The following is a 20,091-nucleotide window of genomic DNA, read 5'->3' as shown; positions in this document are numbered from 1 at the left end:
TGCCTCTTTGCAATGACCACCTGGACTTCCTTGGTGGTCTCCGGTCCGTATCAAGACAAGCTCTGCTTAGTTTCTAAGATCTGGCGAGATCAGGGTAACCAGGGCCATCCAACTCGGGGCAAGGAGCATGGTACCCCCTCACGGTTTTTAACGGGGGTGGGCCAAACAGCTTTGCATAGAGGTCGAAAGGCACTTTCTCCCGGTCAAGGGCTTAAAGAAATTGAGCGGGGGCTATCTTCCCTCGCCTGATGCTTCATCCCCAACCATCATGTTCAGGATGGCTGTTGTCGCTCTCTCTGCCGGTGAACACTACTTTTTGTGATTGCAGTGGATTTGTTTTATAGCCTCTGCTTTCTCTTCTCGACCCCCCCCCCTCTCTCCTCACCATCATCCTAGTGAGAGATTCTCAGTATAAATAGAAAACTTCCCTTTCAGCTTGGATCATGTGAAATCCACACTGTCAGCTGTCATTGGCTACTCAGTAATGTGGCTGGGTGGGTTTTCAATATTAACACTCCTCCGTTTCTATACGGTGGGAGGGAACTATAATTCAGACGATCGTCTGAGCCTCAGTGAATAGCATTGCGCTTCTCCAGAGGGTACAGATTGCATCAGACTGCTCGGAGTCCTGACTTATTTCAATCCTGAGTCGGTTCTGTTTTTCTCAGGGCGGTGAGGAGGAGAGGCGCCAGGTCTTCCTGCTGCCATGGGGGCACAGGATCGGCCTCAGTGCTTCTTCGACATAGAAGTCAATCGAGAGCCAGGTAAGCTTGGGAAACCTGTAAGATTGCCGTTAATTGGCTTAGAAAGATGTTTGAATCGCTGCTTTTTAATTCAAGCCTTGCATTGCATGCAGCCTGCTACATTGCTTAGAAAGGACATTTTAAGTATTCGTCGTGTGTATTTTATCCTGTTGTGGAATTATTCCCTCCCCGCAAGCTATGTCAAGTTTAGGCAAGTACTGAGACTTTCGCATTCAGAGCGACTGTAATATGCATTTGTGGTGTCTTGTAATGTTTCAAGAACAAGCAATAGTCTGTTTACCGGTGAAGAGTTCATATTAACAGTTTATTTAATTAAAATCTATGGTGGACAATAATACAAGTTACCTGCCACGTAATTCTATCAATCTACTATACTGCTCACCCACAATATACAATAGAAAACTTTCTCCAATTAATCCACTTACAATTAACCCACTATATATTAAGATCCATCTCCTATTCTGAATCTTATTATCTTATGTCACCCGTTTCCTCTACCATTCAGTTCCCCAATTTCATCTTATCCTAATCACCATACTATCAGTCATCATATCAACCTGCTTACTTTCACGTCTTCTAGACATTAAACTCCCTCCACTATCTTTTATCCTGTTGTGGAATTATTCCCTCACCGCAAGCTGTGTCAAGTTTAGCCAAGTACTGAGACTTCCACATTCAGAGCGACTGTAATATGCATTTGTGGTGTCTTGTAATGTTTCAAGAAAAAAGCAATAGTCTCTTTACCGGTGAAGAGTTCATATTAACAGTTTATTTAATTAAAATCTATGGTGGACAGTAATACAAGTTATCTGCCACATAATTCTGTCAATCTACTATACTGTTCACCCGCAATATACAATAGAAAACTTTCTCCAATGAATCCACTTACAATTAACCCACTATATACTAAGAGTCATTTCTTATTCTGAATCTTATTATCTTATGTCACCCGTTTCCTCTACCATTCAGTTCCCCAATTTCATCTTATCCTAATCACCATACTATCAATCATTAAACTCTAGACATTAAATTCCTTCTACTATACTGCTCACCCGCAATATACAATAGAAAACTTTCTCCAATTAATCCATTTACAATTAATCCACTATATATTAAGATCCATCTCCTATTCTGAATCTTATTATCTTATGTCCCTCGTTTCCTTTACCATTCAGTTCCCCAATTTCATCTTATCCTAATCACCATACTATCAGTCATCATATCAACCTGCTTACTTTCATGTCTTCTAGACATTAAACTCCCTCCTCTATCTTTTATCCTGTTGTGGAATTATTCCCTCCCTGCAAACTATGTAAAGTTTAGCCAAGTACAGAGACTTTCACATTCAGAGTGACTGTAATATGCATTTGTAGTGTCTTGTAATGTTTCAAGATCAAACAATAGTCTGTTTACTGGTGAAGAGTAAGGAACATGGAGAGGTTTATTGAGGGGGGGGGCGGGGGGGTGTTGTAGTAAAAAATCTTTTTGTAGTCCCTGAGAGAGGGACTACAAAATGAGATGTCATTGTGCACATAAATAGAAACAAAAACAAAAGCTTATGGTGGGGTGAGAAATGATTTGGGTTAGCAAAGTCCGGCTAGGTAACATGTGTATGAGAAATTTTGCAGTTCCATTTAATGAGATAAGTGGAAGATCCGTTTACCTCCCCGCTGCCCCCTGATTGTCTGAATGCGACAGGGAAAAATAAATCTAACTGCTGCCATGTAATCTGCATAATGCATGGTGATTCATAAAATGCATCTGTAAGCGCTGTTGGTGAGAGGAGGACGAGCCACATAAGGTACTGACAAGTGACTGTTGGGGGAAAAGGTGTAAAAATACTAGAGTCCCTGGGGAGAAAGTCCTCATAAGAGATTCATTCCAGCTTCTGCTGAGCTGTGGCTGTAATAAACAGCTACCTGACAGATTCTGTCTTCTGAAACATTAGTCAGTCTTTCACATCCCCTCTCTCTTCTCTATAATCATTAGGGCTAGAAAGTTACTGTTAGTAAAGGCTGAGATATTGGTTATGACACTATTAAGTCAAATTCTGTGTTTCAGAGCGGAGCCATCATGGGTAGCCATAGGAAAGCCCCACACATTCTCTCTCTGGCTAACTCACCTTACAGGGTGGTGGTGAGGACGAAACGGAGCCCATCGTAAGCTGCCACTATGACCTGAATTGAGTGATTTTTGTGGGATAAAATGTATTAAATGTGTAACCCAAAGGGAATGTAGGCAACAAGATATGGAGATAGCTGTGCTGGAAAGGCCTCAGCTTGTGGCTGGAGCGCTGAGGCTGCAATGATTCTGCAGTGTGATTACTGTGAACTTTTGTAAGTGGGAGTAAAAATACTCAAACTTTCTCAGACTTTTCTTCTTGCCACTTCATAGTGTGACTTGGCCTAACCTAGACCCACAAAAATAGGAGGTAAGAAAGGCCTTTGGTCTTCTCTTAGCAGTTGGCATTGCCTTCCTAGGAAGCCTTGCCTTGCATTTTACTGCTTCTTTGGCAGGCCTTCAGATATATAGTTCTTCACGTTTGGTTATTTAACAAAGAGGTTAACCACCATGCTTTCCTTTCAAGCGTGCTACCAGGCTATTAATAGGACTGGGTGCTTTTCAAAACGTCTAGTTTTTGTTTGCTTCTTTGTTGCAAATCTGATTAGGTGACATAAAGCATACTTTTATAAAAAAAAAAAACATTGCATGATTGCAGAATTCTTTTTTAAAGTTCAGTTGCATTGCAGAAGTGATATTTGATATACTGATTAAATAAACACCCCCATAATGGAATACATGTTCCCCCCCCCCTTAGTCTTCAAATATACTTATTTCATTTATATTCTCCTTTCAACCATCTTGGAAATTAAGGTGTTTTACATAGGATTCCCGTTCAGGAATGTACTGAACTCATACCTGCGTGCCTTCAAAAAGGTTCTTTTTGTTTTTTTCTCTGTTTTCCCTTTATTCACCCTTTTCATGCGCCCATCTCTCCCTTCCCAGCCTCCCCGTTGCTTTTTCTAGCAGAGGAAAAGATGAATGCTTCATGCTAGGGAAGAGATTCTGAAATCTTCGTTCTTCCTCATAGAGCTCCTGGAAATGACTGCACTGTTTTGATTCCCTTTAATGTTATGTACCAGAGCAACAGCCTTAGGGCCCCAAGTCTTAAAGCTACGTGAGCTGTAAGGCCTTAAGTCCATCCTGAGCTGTCCTTGTTGAGTTGTTGCAGGCATGCAGGAGGCTTTGCGAGGGGGACTGGGTGTTCTGGTAGGCTTCCCAATTCCCAGGTCCCAGAGAGGGATCCCCCGGTTTTACAGGCTTCCCCCCTCCCCCAGCCAGCTGGCCGGCGGGGGAAGCCCCACCCCCACAGCCATCATGCACCTCCATGAACAATTCCCATAGGGAATGATGGGGAATTGATCTGCGGGTATCGGAGGCTCTGGGGGGGGGCTGTTTTTTGAGATAGATGCACCAAATTTTCATTATAGCATCTAGTGCCCCTCCCCAAAATACCTCCCAAGTTTCAAAAAGATTGGACCAGGGGGTCCAATTCTCTGAGCCCCAAAAGAAGGTGCCCCTATCCTTCATTCTTTCCTATGGAAGGAAGGCATTTAAAAAGATGTGTAGTCCCTTTAAATGTGATGGCCAGAACTCCCTTGAAGTTCAATTATGCTTGTCACACCCTTGCTCTTGGCTCCGCCCCAGAGTCTCCTGGCTCCGCCCCCAAAGTCCCCAGATATTTCTTGAATTGGACTTGGCAACCCTATGTTCTGGGTGTGCGTCAGTGTTCCCTCTATGCTGAGTTAGTGTGAGCTAGCTCACAATTTTTTAGACTCCAGCGCATGCATTTTTGTCTTGGCTCAGGAAAAATGGCCCCAGAGCAATCTAATTGATGCAGCAGCTCACAGCTTCCGTAGCAGTAGCTCACAAAGTACAATTTTTGCTCACAAGACTTCACAGCTTAGAGGGAATGCTGGTGGGCGTGTGTGTGTCAATTTCCTTCTTGTGGAGAGCTGCAGTTGCTCGGTTCCCTGGATTTGAGATGAGCTTAATAAGTGATCTGAATTGCAGCTGCCAGAATGTCTTGTATGATGCAAGAAGTTTTAATGACGTGGCACATCGGGGCCAAAAATGTAATCTTCTTGTGAACTTTTAAAAAGATACCTAAAATTTATTTGCCTCTGCAAGAGCTTTATTGACACTTGTTCTACATACTTTGTTTTTTTGGATTTTTACAGTTGTTAATCTTACTGTGAATAATGATAATTTATATTACATGTTATATCAGCCACTTTTAGAAGGACAATTCATGCATAAAAAGCAAAATGTATCTGATCTTCATAGCCTCTCAGTATCCCCCCCCCCCCCCGGGCAATTGCAAAACCATAAGAGCTTTTGAATCCTTGAGATTACTGGCTTGAATCTATTCTAAAACAGAAGAACAGATCATGTTTTAGTGCATGTAACAGCCAGCCTTTCACTAAATAACAGAGGACGTGGTTTCAAATAAGGTTAAGAGCTTCTGTTTGAATTGAGTCACATAATATTTGCTATCTTTCTTTGTCTGTCTTATATTCTCCCAGCTTCCCACATACTTATTTTCATCCTCAAAATATTTTTTTTTCTGTGCTACTTCCATCGCATTTCGGGGGACAGCCGTCCTTCCCTCCTGTATGGTAGGATTTTGACTTTCATCGCTACATTAAAAATTGTATGTTTTTCATCGCTACATTAAAAATTGTATGCCCCCTCCGAGGGCAAAGGGCAGCTTTAGTGAGGGTGATTTAGACCGCAGCTGTTCTGCTGTCTCATCTAGCTTGACCAACGTAATGTGAATCCAATAAACCTCCTGTATTCGCAGCAGCGCTTGCCTGTGTGGGAGAGTGAGCGGATCAAATGATGGGCCAACATCTAAAGATACTTAAATGTTTAAAATGCAATTTAAACTTGTGCTGCTTTGTATTAATTTTCAGCAAGAGCATATGGAAGGCAGCCATTAAGGAGCGTTGGTGGCTTTGCCCTAGGTATTAGAGAATTACAAAGTAACCCCGTTTTTAATTCTTCTTCCAGTTGGCCGCATCATATTTCAACTTTTCTCCGATGTATGTCCAAGGACTTGCAAAAACTTCCTTTGCCTATGTACAGGTGTGTTACTTTTCCAGAGTCGTTATTTAATGTCCGGAGTTGCAGTTTAGTTCTGTGTATTTTGGCTGAGTTATAAAGTGTGAGGAGCAAAGGTTGGGCTGGACCCTTCTGTCATGGTGAGGGGGAGCAGGTGTCCCAAATGCATTGGTCAGAATTTAAAGATAGGTTTGCTAGAAGTGACCTGATAGCATTTGACGGTTCTGGAGCATTCGCAGGCTTGTCGCCAAAATCATGAACATGAAATGAAAGGTGCTGCTATAATTATTTGAACATGGAATCTCTCACGATTCTGGTGTAGTGGTTAGAGTGCCAGATGAGGATCTGGGGGACCCAGGTTAAAAATTTCTACTCTGCTGCGTAAACTCTGCTGCGTAATATTGAGCCAGTCACAAAACTCTCAGCCTAACCTACTTCATAGTGCTTTTATGAGGATAAAATGGAGACGGGGAGAATTTTTAAGCCACTTTTGCGCTCCCTATTGGGGAGAAAGATAGGGTTTGAATGAAGTAAATAAATACTGTGCGGCTACGTTATTTTTAAGAGAATTGATGGAGAGCCAGTTTGGTGTAGTGGTTAAGTGTGCGGACTCTTATCTGGGAGAACCGGGTTTGATTCGCCACTCCTCCACTTGCACCTGCTAGCATGGCCTTGGGTCAGCCATAGCTCTGGCAGAGGTTGTCCTTGAAAGGGCAGCTGCTGTGAGAGCCCTCTCCAGCCCCACCCACCTCACAGGGTGTCTGTTGTGGGGGAGGAAGGTAAAGGAGATTGAGAGCCCCTCTGAGAGTCTTCGGAGTGGAGGGTGGGATATAAATCCAATATCTTCATCTACTTCACAGGGTGTCTATTGGGGGTGGGGGGTAAAGGAGATTGTGAGCCGCTCTGAGACTCTTCGGAGTGGAGGGCGGGATATAAATCCAATATCTTCTTATCTTCTTCTTCTTTATTCCCTGCTCTTCACTACCCAAAGAAGTCTCAGAATGGCTTTCAATCACCTTCCCTGCCTCTCCCCACAACAGACATCCTGTGAGTTAGGAGGGGCTGAGAACTGTGACTGACCCAAGGTCACCCAACTGGCTTCATGTGGAGGAGAGAGGAGTCAGACCTAGTTCTCCAGATCAGAGTCCGCCACTCTTAACCACTACATCATGCTGGCTTTAAACCCTTCTTATCTTCTTCTGGGTAGTGTCTCAGTTGCAGGGGGTGGAAATATGCATAGACCACCCCACCCCCAAGTGGTGAGAGAAACAGTGACCCTCCTTAATTCCAGGCTAGTAGACTATTATCTGAATTAGGGTTTTAAAAGTCTTTGGGGAAAGGAAGAGTTAGCCTGGGCCGATTTCCAAATCAGTTGAGACATACGATAGGAAAAAAAAATGACAGTCCTTCATTTTAGAGACCTGGCTCTTAGTTTTATTTTAATGATTTGCTGTATATTCCCGTTGCATTGGAAAGCAAGGTTACTGCTGTAGGGCATCTAAGCTGTTAATTCACATTTAAGTTTCTTCCTTGCAGGTGAAAAAGGAATTGGGAAAACAACTGGGAAAAAACTTTGTTACGAAGGCTCTACATTCCACCGCGTGGTTAAAAATTTCATGATTCAAGGTGGAGACTTCAGTGAAGGTAAAGCTTGAGAAATTTTTTTTAAGGGCCCATAACGATCATTTCCCTAGTGCTGTACTTGTTAAAAAATGTATATATCCGGATAAGATTCTCATTCACGCCTCCTCATATGTTGAATAAATTAAAAAACTCTAAGAGACACCATAAATTTTAAACAACCAGACAGTGTAATGTAGAGGTCCGTGGTGTTCTGACCAAGCTTGCACATAGAACTTAAAATAAACAAGAGTATGTAGCAAAAAGTTATTCACAGAAGACAGTTCAAAAACAGTCTTTCCAATCACAAAGGAGTAACAATATTCCAGTGTTTAGTTCATGGAACTAAAAGAAGCCCTTCCAAAGATGTCTGTTCCAGATATCAAGACGTTTCATCCGTCTCTTCATTTTGGAGGCTGATTTATCACTGGAGCCAAATCTTTACAATACATTCTTAGAAGACCAACAAGGTTCAAAACATATTTGTTAGATTTTCCAGGTTCTCCTCATATGTTGAAGCAGCTAATAAGCATAATACGCGATAACAACCATAGAAGCAATAAATACTAAAGTATTAGCTAGCAACAAGAAACTGAAAAAAGAAACGCAACAGATTCCAACTTACTATACCTTCTTTTTACAATCACCAGGTAATGGGAAAGGTGGTGAATCTATTTATGGTGGATATTTTAAAGGTAAGAACTAATAATCCTCGCCGGTGTGATTGTTTCCGTTTTGAGATTTTTTTGATTCCTGACACGTTTAATGAGAAGGTCGACCTAGAACGCCTTTGCATGAAAGTAACGTTGCATGGAGATTTATTTATGTGCATGAGCTTTAAGAATACGTTTATTGAAATAATTAGCGTGTAATGGACAGAAAGAATTGCGGCTAACTTAGTTGGTTAAACGTGACTTCAGCATGGAGGCTAGGCAACTTGATTCATGACAACTCCTGTCTTCCTGCCTAAAACTGTCAACATATTCTTTTGTTTATAGAGAATGTGGTCTTTTGCAAAATGAAAAGGTAAGAGACAAAAGCGCAACACAAATTCAAACTCTGTTCCCCCCCTGCACCCTTCCTAGTAAATATACGGACCACTGACAATGAATTTGTGGCTGGGTAAATTATGTCGCTCGAAGAGTGAAGCCGAAAGCTCGTTTGAGCGGCTCTAATGTTGCCTTCCCTGTGGACAAGGGGACTATTGGGATTTTAAACGTTGGTCTCGGAGCAGGTTCTCTTCCCTCCCCCCACCTCTACTCCCCCGCCCTTCCGAGGTTTGTATGTTTATTGACTTCTGAAAATACTTGAGGCGTGTTCTCTTCCGAGGAGTAATAAATCCACATAACGTTGTTCGCTTTGAATAAACTCTTTGATCGTGCTCGTAATAGCAGTTGCTGCTTTCGGAGCAAGCACACACCAGTCGCTTGCAGTGTCAAGAAGGGGACGTTACAGTGCTGTTTGCAGTATCAGCTGCAAACCAGTACAGAAAGAGTTTGCATACAGCGTAGTGGTTTGTGTGCCTTCCCCCCCCCCCCCCAATGGTGTGCATGCTTACAGAGGTTACGTTGCAATATGATACTCTCAGATGTCAGAAGATATTGACCTTGAATTGCAGTCTGTTGACAATCCGTGTTCTAAAAGGTTTTTGGTTCTTTTTCTCTTAAGATTTTATGGTAGGTAAATACAACCGTTCTGGTACTGTGTGTCTGTAGTTTTGCTATTAAACAGTTAAACCAGAAACGCTAATGGCTTATATTTGAAAACCATTCCCTTGACTTATGTGCATTTGGTCGTAAAGCTAATACTTGAATGTAAAAATATTGTAAGTCCATTGAGACTGAAGCTGAAAAGACATCACGTGCAGTTTTCTCCTTTGCTCACGGCAGTGTTTTTTCCATTAACTTTTGCATTTGGTTAAAAAAAAGTGGTACATTTGGGCAAAGCAGAACGGTCCGCTGTTCGTGAGCTCCGGCAGGATTGGAAAGAGAAGTGGTTTTAAAAAAGAATAATAATCTGGGAGCACATAACAAAGAGGAAAAGAGAGTGTCTGTCATATAAGGAGGGGTATGTGTGTGTTAGGGTGCTATCTTGCAGATACTAATGTTCAAAACAGTCTTTCTAAAGAGGATCCCAATTCCTTGTTATTTATCCAGTTCAGCCTTTTTGTAAAGTGACTATTAGCATGCTCCAGGTTACTGGGGAAACAATACCTTGGCCTTTTTTCGTTCTCTGCTGGTGATTGACTAGTACACCAGAGGGGAGGGATGGTGGCTCAGTGGCAGAGCATCTGCTTGGTAAGCCGAAGGTCCCAGGTTCAACCCGCGGCATCTCCCAACTAAAAAGGGTCCAGGTGTGAAAAACCTCAGCTTGAGACCCTGGAGAGCCGCTGCCAGTCTGAGTAGACAATTCTGACTTCGATAGACCGAGGGGGGTCTGGTTCAGTATAAGGCAGCTTCATATGTTCAAAGGAGTCTTAATTTATGTCAGGGATGCCCAACATGGCACCCACCAAGCTTTTCAGGAAGTGGGCGGAGCTGTCACTAAGGCGAGGCTTGTTACCCACATTCGGCTGGAAAGGTTTTTCATGGCTTCAACAGCATCCGCAGTTACTGGATGATCGGGGTTTGGTAGGCATGTGGTTCCATTGTTGCGAGCTTCTTTTGCAAAGCAGAGGGACCAAGCACTTTGTTGTAGGCTTAGAGGGCAGGGGGCTGAGCTGTTGCATGATGGGCAATGAGTGTTCAGAAGCCCACCTCCTCCTCCTGTAGGTGTGCCGTCCTTCCAGTGGCTGGTCCATGCTTCCACCCAAGGCACAGGTGATCCTAACCATAATCAAAACATGACCGGACTATGAATAAGTTAGCTTTATCTGCTGAGTGTGGTCGCTAAGTGATCCTTTTGAAAAACGAGGACGGAGGTATTTTTCTCTTGATTCCCACCTCCCCATGGCAATTGTCAAAATTCCAAAGGTGCTCACAGTCTTTATAAGGTTGGGAACGACATAATAGGGGGTTTCTTTCCTTACCTGGACTTGAGCCAGTTAGAGACGCCATGTTGGTTCTAAATGAAGAATGTGTTTTATTGCCTCAATAAACAATTTTTATTAGTAACATATGGTAGCAAAACTAAATCTATAACTTATAAAAACTTAAAGAAAAAACTTTCTTCCCCATATCTTACTTTTTCCCCACCCCTCCCCCCGTTACTTGACCCCCGCCAGTGTTATTTACTTAAAGAAAACAAATATTAAAGGTACACTCAACTGTTAAAGAATAAAAAAACCCAAAAGTTATATTCTTATTTTAAAAACCTTAATCATTATCAAAGATTGTCCAATGTCCTTTTATTTTCCACTCTTTTTCTACGTATCTTCTGAATTTCTTCCACTCCAACTTAAAAAGTTCCAAATCATAGCCTCTTAATTTTCTTGTTAATTTGTCCATTTCACTCCATGACATAACTTTTGTAATCCAATCCCATTTCTCTGGTATTTCTTCTTGCTTCCACAGCTGCGCATACAATGTCCTAGCAGCTGAGAGCAAGTACCATATTAAAGTTCTGTCTTCTTTTGGAAATTTTTCCATTTGTAATGTGTTTTATTGACCCAGAGTTCTAGGGTTGCCGTCCACCAGGCGTAGGTAACAAAAAGGGGAAAGCCAGGGAGGATAGGAAACGAGGAGAAAACCATGCTTTTAAAGTGATTACAAAGTATCACTAATTAGACTAACTTAGTAACTTTTCTAACAGGCATTTATACCATAGACTCAAGCAATTACTAGTACTTCTTTATGAGCATACGTTAGATGACTGCACAGGATTTGCAGATATACACTTCATATGCATAACGGTAGCACACAAACAAAATTAAACATTCCACTGATTCGTGAAAGGACAATAGGTCCACACATTTATATGGTGCCAAAGTCCAAAAGATCCAGAAAACTGCTGTCTTGTGACATGGTTCCGGTAAGCAGTCGTTTTTCGATGGAAACACTTCATCCGACAAGAAAAATACTTTTTCCGGAACGAAATAGAAAAATTAATATACATAAACAATAGGAGCAAATAAATTAAACATGCATACTTCTGTTAAACTACCAAATACATAATGACCGTGCATAGGATATGCTGACAAAAATGCTCAACTCGCGCCATTCATTCAAAACGCATGTCAGTTTCCAATTTTGCAATCAGAAGAAGAAGAAGAAGAAATTGGATTTATATCCCGCCCTCCACTCCGAAGAGTCTCAGAGCGGCTCACAGTCTCCTTTATCTTCCTCCCCCACAACAGACACCCTGTGAGGTAGATGAAGATATTGGATTTGTATCCCGCCCTCCACTCCGAAGAGTCTCAGAGCGGCTCACAATCTCCTTTACCTTCCTCCCCCACAACAGACACCCTGTGAGGTAGATGATGATTTTGGATTTATATCCCGCCCTCCACTCTGAAGAGTCTCAGAGCGGCTCAGAATCTCCTTTACCTTCCTCCCCCACAACAGACACCCTGTGAGGTAGATGAAGATATTGGATTTATATCCCCCCCTCCACTCCAAAGAGTCTCAGAGCAGCTCACAATCTCCTTTACCTTCCTCCCCAACAACAGACACCCTGTGAGGTAGATAAAGATATTGGATTTATATCCCACCCTCCACTCCGAAGAGTCTCAGAGGAGCTCACAATCTCCTTTACCTTCCTCCCCCACAACAGACACCCTGTGAGGTGGGTGGGGCTGGAGAGGGCTCTCACAGCAGCTGCCCTTTCAAGGACAACCTCTGCCAGAGCTATGGCTGACCCAAGGCCATTCCAGCAGGTGCAAGTGGAGGAGTGGGGAATCAAACCCGGTTCTCCCAGATAAGAGTCCGCACACTTCACCACTACACCAAACTGGCTCTCTTTAAAAGCACGGTTTTCTCCCTCGTTTTCTGCCCACCAGGTAGGACCTGGAGATTCCCTGGAATTACAACTGATCTCCAAGACTATTGAGATCAGTCGCCTTGGGGGAAAACGGGTGCTTTGGTAGGTCAGCTCCATGGCATTATACCCTACCAGGGTCCCTCCTCTCACCAAGCCCTACCCCCTTTGCCCGGCTCCACCACCATATCTCCAGGAACTTCCCAACCTGGAATTGGCAACCCCAACCCAGGCGCATTTGAATGTTGCAAAAGCCATTCTGGTTGTTCTACTTGTGTCTCCATAGGCATCACTTCAGAAACAAATACTGGAAGGAATCTTGTAGTTCAGTGGCGCGGGATGTTGTTTGTAAGGCAAAAGATCCTGAGTTTGATCCTAGGCATTTGTGTAGATTCATTAGGGAAAAGCTGGCACCTGAAAACCCTGTTGGAACTACTCCCTAGAGACTCAGCATAGTGTTAAATTGTCAAATGGTGAGCAGGTGTGGTGCCCTGGGTAGAATACTGGTTTAGAGCTGGGGAGGTTTTGTTCAGATTCTTCTGCAGCCATTAGGTGCACTCCATGAAGTTAGGCCGTTGACTCTCTCTCAGCCTAAATTTCCTTCACGTTTCCACCTAAATTACTTCACGAAGAGGTTGCAAAGGTGAAATGGAGGTGGGTAGAATTAAGCCGAGGAGGGCGGGATGAAAGCGAGACAGACAGAGGCCTGAACTGGTGTAAAACATAACATCCCTGTATGTTTTATTTAAAAAGCTGTCCTGACTCTTCTAATAAAAGGATCAAAAGTCTTGCGTCGTTTGATGAACGTTACTGACATACTGATCTGTTGTTGTGTAGATTACTCTTTTTAAAAGTTTTCCTAACGGGCTGCTGGAGAAGTCCGCCTCGTGTGTAATTGTTGATCTTTCAGAACCAGTCAAATCGACTCAGAGACCCTGATTAATCTCGCTTCTTTTTTTCTCAAAACAGATGAAAACTTTATTCTGAAACACGACAGAGCCTTCCTTTTGTCAATGGCAAACAGAGGGAAACATACAAATGGTTCCCAGTTTTTCATGTAAGTAGTTTTGTACTTTAAGAGCTGAGCTTTATATGGAGAAGCGCTGTTCATGAGAAAGATGGTATTGCTGATCTGTTAGTCTTTGAGCAAACAAACGAGAAGCTATAGACATTTTGGTGTATTTTTTCTGCTTGTCTTTTCACAAATCATTTTTTAAAATCCTATTGACTTCTGATGTCTATGCTCTTCTGGATTACTTAGTTTGCTTGACATCTTTAGTGTTGAAGCATGATACTTTTAAAGCTGCTGCCATAGACTAATTAGGGTAAAGCTGCAGTACTGCAGTCCTAAGCTCTGCTCATGACCTGAGTTCGATCCCGGCAGAAGCTGGGTTCAGGTAGCCAGCTCAAGGTTGACTCAGCCTTCCATCCTTCCGAGGTCGGTAAAATGAGTCCCCAGCTTGCTGGGGGGAAAGTGTAGATGACTGCGGAAGGCAATGGCAAACCACCCCGTCAAAAGTCTGCCGTGAAAACGTTGTGGAAGCAACGTCACCCCAGAGTCGGAAACGACTGGTGTTTGCGCAGGGAGCTGCCTTTTTATAGACTAATTATCTTGACCAGAGTCCATTTACAAGCAAGAGATAATGTGTGTTTTAAACACACATTATGGGGAGGGACGGTGGCTCAGTGGTAGAGCATCTGCTTGGGAAGCAGAAGGTCCCAGGTTCAATCCCCGGCATCTCCAAAAAAAGGGTCCAGGCAAATAGGTGTGAAAAACCTCACCTTGATACCCTGGAGAGCCGCTGCCAGTCTGAGAAGACAATACTGACTTTGATGGACCTAGTGTCTGATTCAGTATAAGGCAGCTTCATATGTTCATATGACTGCCTTTCTTTTTTGAAAAGACTTACTTTTGGTTTGATCATAATGTTTTACCGCACGATGAATATGCACACACCCATAGATTTTTGTTCACACATTGTAAATCCTTGAGCTAGATTTGGGCTATGTTACATCAGATAACAAAAGAGGACACTGAAGTTTTAGTCACAAAGCTTGTTCTAACATCATAATTACATGATGAATATTTGATGGACTGAACAACGCCGGTGTTTAGAAGTAACAGAATATTTTTTAAGGATTACAGCACATAAGTCAAATATAGAAAAGAGTTTTTTTGGGCTGTAATGTTTTCCAATATACCCTATTTTAAACCCAGTTAGTGTGTTTCTATTTAGAAAGAAGGCATGCTGAAGTTGGCAAACTAGCTGTCCTGTAGCTCTTGATTTACATATGTTTATTTCAGTCGTTCTCCTTTTATCTTCTTTCAAATGTCTTCTGTTATTAACATTTACAAAACAAAAAACTCCTCTCAATATTTAAGCCATTGTAGCCTCCAGTTTGTAGAAGAGGATTTTCATTGCAGCAGATCTGCGTCCTGATGTATATCAGGCACTTTAATAGACTCACCGTCTAATTGTCTATATTCAAATCCTTATAAACTTTGCCATCTTTCTTAAATGAGTAAGAATGAATGGTGCTTCCTTGCCTGGTTAAAGGGGGAAATTGTGCAGAAGAACGAAACTCTCTTGCCTGAACAGATTTCCACACACCCCCACCCACATGATTGAACAAGGTTCAGATAAGAGGCATATTTAGGTTGTTTCCTAAAGAATGTCCCAAAAATGGAAAGTGGATATAAGTACATGAAGGATTTGGTTTTTGTTTTGCTGGGGAGAGGTGGATAGGTGTGTAGTGAATTCTCTTAGTGCCCTAATTTAGCAGAAAGGTGTTTTTTCTTTCTCCCCAGTTTACGTAACGTGTATGTAAATGCCGCGAATTGAAATAAATAGTTCACTGTTTTGACTGTCTTATTCTGTCACTTATGCTTTTCCATTTTTTAAGCTTATCTGAACTTTTAAAGACAATCCCACACAGGACAATTGTTGGTGCGCTCACAGAGAAACTTCCAGAGGGCTCTAAAGTTTCTTTCAGCTCACTTTGCAATATGTGCATCAGAAATGCATTACGATGACGAGAAGGAGCTCATGTTTTATAGGTCACCACATTTAAAAAAGAGTTTGAGTTGTTGGCAAAAAAGATATGTAAAAAGCTGTTTTATAAATAGGTTTATACTGTGGCCTTTTTCAAGAGCTCCGAGGGAGGTGGTTTTACGCAGGCAGAGAGCTGGAGTTGGTTTGGCATACCAGGGTAGGAATGATTCTGAGTGCCTTTTAATATTTTCTGGTTGTGACCCATTTATCACTTTGATTGACTCAACTCCTAAAGCATTCGGTAGTTTAGCACGGATAGGCTGTGTCTTGATTGAACTCCTCAAGAGCCAGCTGCAGTTTAGTGGTCAAGAGCGGCAGACGGTAATCTGGAGAATCGGGTTTAATTCCCCACTCCTCCACATGAAGCTAACTGGGTGACCTTGGGTCAGTCACGGTTCTCTCAGAGCTCTCTCAGCCCCACCTGCCTCACAGGGTGTCTGTTGTGGGGAGAGGAAGGAAAGAAGATCGTAAGCTGCTCTGAGACTCCTTTCCAACTCTTCTTCAAGCCGTTGGAGAGGACGAAATAGGCAGACATGTATACATTCTGTGTAATTCAAAACTTGAAAGTTAAGTAGGCTTCTACACATGATAAATTTTGTAGGGGGGGGGACCTTTGGGATGAATAAAATCTATACCCCCAAAATATAAAATATGTCCCTAGACCATTAACTGGACCAACCCACATGCAACTCAACCCAGTTGCAGGTTACTGTAGTTGGACCCATTTTAATTGAAGCACTTCTACATAATGCACATTAGTTAACCATGTGTATTCTTGTTCCCAAGGTCCAGCCAATCATGTGTGGTTAATGTGCATGGAGATAAAGATTAATTTTTCCCAGCACTGCTATTATGTGGGACAACCTGTGACTTGTGGTGCAGGTTACAAAGGGATACAGACTGCTGCTCAGTCGAAAATGTGCTGTGTGACTAAACGCAGGCTAACATCAATCTTCCGACTAATTCCAAAATTACTGTTTGTGCCAGAAGTTTGGGAAACAGTGAAGCAGAAATTTGAACCATCGTGGGGGCAGGGCTTTGTTTAGGGTTTGTAGAATCTTTCGGGCTCAAGTGCCGTGTTCTACTGGAGAAAGTTTTCCTTCCAGACGTTTCGTTCTCAGCTGCGGAGAACATCCCCAGTGGCGTTGCAGCCGGAGCAGGCGCTCTGACCTTTTCGGCTGCTGTGCATTGAGCTCCGGCTGCAACGCCACTGAGGATGTTCTCCGCGGCTGAGAACGAAACGTCTGGAAGGAAAACTTTCTCCAGTAGAACACGGCACTTGAGCCCGAAAGATTCTACAAACCCTAATGATGTTACCAGCCGTGAAAACCTGAAATCTTTGATAGCCTTTGTTTGTTTGTTTGGAAGATTCCAAAACAAACTTAGATGAAGACCCCCAAGAACTGCGTAGAGATGTTTGCATGCTTTTAGTCCCTTCCTACTTCCCACTTCAGATGTTCCTAAAAAAGGATGAAAAATGCTACAGCCACCCCCGTCTTTATTATAATAATAATAATAAATTTTATTTATATCCCGCCCTCCCCGCCTAGGCAGGCTCAGGGCGGCTAACAAGAAGTTCGATAAAATTATACAATATATAATAAGTTTAAAAACGGCATTTAAATTATACAATAATTTAAAACAACAATATCTAAAACCAGTTCCGATTGTCTAAGCCATTCCATAATTTAACAGCAGCGGTGATGTTCCTGGTGTTATTCTGTCCATTTATATAATGGCAGAGATCACTAGATGGAATCATTTGGTGGGTTGAACAGCCATCTTTGTCAGCGGTCTACAAAGGCCTGCCTGAAAAGAATGGTCTTACAGGCCCTGCGGAATTGGTCCAGATTCCACAGAGCCCGCACCTCCTCCGGCAGCTGGTTCCAGAGGCACGGGGCTGTAACAGAGAAGGCCCGTGCACGGGTGCTCTGTAATTTTGCCTCCTTTGGCCCAGGGATAGTCAGCTTGTTCTTCCCTGCTGACCTCAGTGCTCTTTGGGGCTCATATGGGGAGAGACGGTCCCTCAGGAAGGCAGGTCCTCGGCCATATAGGGCTTTAAAGGTGATAACCAGCACTTTGTAGAGGACCCGGTATGTAACTGGCAGCCAGTGCCGTTCACGCAGCCCCGGCTGTATATGCTCCCATTTAAAAACAGATACGTTTTCTGCTCTTGTGACCACTCGGACAGATTGTGGGCAACATTTTGTGACTTATTTGGATGTGTTGATTATCCCATGGGGTGTCCTGGACTGACAGGAGTTCTGATTGTACGAGGGAATCCCACTTTCAAACATATTGCCCAGGATCTGAAGATCTGCCCAAGAAAAGGTTTTATTGAGAGGTGTTCTGCAAGCAGTTTGTAGCATGGGAGAGAGGGAGTGAAGGCAGAGAAGAAGGAAAAAAACCCAACCGTGCCTGTAAAACCTTGGGGTTGCCTAAAATAGCTCTTTGGATTCTGGCCAGGTAGCCTACAAAGTAAATGGCATGGACCCAAGCAATTGTCTGCTGTTTCCCTTTGAGAATTTTTGACAGTGTTGCTTGTAGCTATAGTAGGTAGCAAGCTGCACACTTAACTTCCCTCCACTTTTACATGCATGCAATATTTGACTGTTAAAGGTTTAGTCCTGAGGGATAAGACTTGTGGTGGTGGTTGTCGTGGTTGAGCTCACTCAAGCCTTTTTACTTCACAGTTGTAGACATTGGGCAGCCAGTTTTGTCTCTTTCTAAAACAGGCCTAGATTCTAGGAGCCAGAATTATGGTACCTGGCAGCTGGCCTTTCCCCAGCCTCTGTTGCTTGCCTTACGAAACCGTAATCATTTGGGAGAGAATTCTGTTTAAATGTTGACAGAGCGGAAGCCTACAGTTCATGTACATCGACTTGCTTGTTTTGGGGCCCCCCTCTGTTCTGTTTTATGATGCAAATTGAAACAGTCGATCTTCCATTGTGGCTATTTTCACTACTTCCTTTCTTTGCACCCCTGATGAATTATTAATACTGCAAACATAGACGGTAGATTGTTAATGCCTAAAAAAAAAAAAATGCCATAACCCTGAACAATCTTCTTGGATTCTCCTAGTAGTCTTAACTTCAATCAAAATTAAACCGGAGCGTGTTGATTTGTTTTTCTTTTTTGCACGATACATAGGTCTTAACGTAAATCGGGGGTGTCGAGCCTTAAAGTGATTTTGGTACTGATCAGTTTTGATAAAATGACAAGAAATATTAGCGCTCCGGTGTTAAATCTTTGCAGCAACTTTCAGCGCTTTGGAAACTGCTAACCGTGTACTGCCGTTTCTCTATTGGACAGCAAGGTTTTTAGGCTTAAGGCTGTTGATTACTGATTCCAGTGGACCAGACCAGACCAGCATGTCAAGATTTAGGGATGCTTGCTCAAGAATAATTCTCCCTGTTTCTGTTTGCCTGTCTCCTTTATGCTCGATCTGAATCTGTGGAAGTGGAAGCTTTCTGCCCTCTAATGTTTTCAGATTGGTGATTTGTTTTCCGGAGAGGGGATCAAGGGTCTCTACTGCGAGGGCCTTAGCTGCCTGTAAAAGTATGGGTTCCTGCGTTTTTATCGTTCTTTACTAGAAAATCATCCTTGCAGTAGTCTTGTGTGTAATGGAGTGCAGAGGCACGTCGCCCCAAACAGCGTAAACACATCCTCAAATGACTTAAACTTAACTATACGCATGTGCCCTGGCATCCTTTAAAAAGTAATAGGAAAGAATAAGTGCTTTTTTAGACAGATTTTTAGTAGACTCCATTCTACACAGCGGCACCCTAGGGCGTATAGAGAACGTTTGTTTATTGACATAACCAGAACTTACCACGGATTTCCAAATAGAAACCTAAAAGAAAGTTTAGAGCCCTATGTATATTTTTTTATTAAAAAAAAAAAATCTCCTTGTTTTACATACACTTTGGGAAACTGCATACACTTGGAAATTACGGTATTTTAGATTTGTATTAAACGTAGACTCGAATTTGTTTGGAACTGTACTACAATTATTTCTTGCCATTTTTGTGTAAAATTTACAGAAACAGTGTTACATCGTGCGCTCCAAAGGTAATGTCTCATTCCTCTAAGGCTGTGTTCTTTCTCTTCTTTCTGTCTTTCTTGTCCTTTTTTTTCTGATCATATGTGCATTAAATCTTGTGCTGTTGAAGTTCTTTCCAGGGATTGGGGAGGGGGGGGGTGGGGAGGAAGAGAAGGCAGTATGAGGGGAGACAGCTGGTCTTTATGACAGTATTTTTATTTTCTAACCAGTATATACTGTCTAGCTTCCTTTTCTCAGCTGGCTAAATTGATGGGGCTATTGGCGTGACTGATGTTATTGTCAATCCATTGGTCAATTATAGCGAGAAAGTTAGCTTCCTGTAAGGAAAGAACTCTCTCGGCTGTCCCAGCATTTCGAAGTAGTTTTGCTCTTCATTAGGAACAAGTTGTTTTTTTTTTTGGGGGGGGGGGGAGGAGTGCAGTATGGGTACCTCACCATCTTTATCCTCTGATTGCAGTTGTGCAACAGAGTTTCTGCGGAAGAACTGCTGGTTAAATATACCTTAGTCACATAGGCACCACCCACCTGATTTAAATGCAGCATTTTCAGACTT

General features: G+C 42.6%; 1 protein-coding gene across 1 annotated transcript in view; it reads left to right on the top strand.

Moving 5' to 3' along the window:
• Window positions 1–567: 567 nt before the first annotated feature.
• The window catches only part of NKTR (natural killer cell triggering receptor), a 50,944-nt gene continuing 31,420 nt past the window's right edge, over window positions 568–20,091 (top strand). Inside the window, 5 exon segments of the mRNA XM_060247942.1 lie at window positions 568–764; window positions 5,838–5,912; window positions 7,425–7,532; window positions 8,159–8,203; window positions 13,392–13,479. Of these exon segments, the coding sequence (XP_060103925.1) occupies window positions 707–764; window positions 5,838–5,912; window positions 7,425–7,532; window positions 8,159–8,203; window positions 13,392–13,479 (374 nt within the window). The 5' untranslated portion in view covers window positions 568–706.

This window comes from Heteronotia binoei, chromosome 10 (genome assembly GCF_032191835.1).
Source record: "Heteronotia binoei isolate CCM8104 ecotype False Entrance Well chromosome 10, APGP_CSIRO_Hbin_v1, whole genome shotgun sequence".
NCBI lineage: Eukaryota > Metazoa > Chordata > Lepidosauria > Squamata > Gekkonidae > Heteronotia > Heteronotia binoei.
This window is presented reverse-complemented; position numbering and strand designations above follow the sequence as displayed.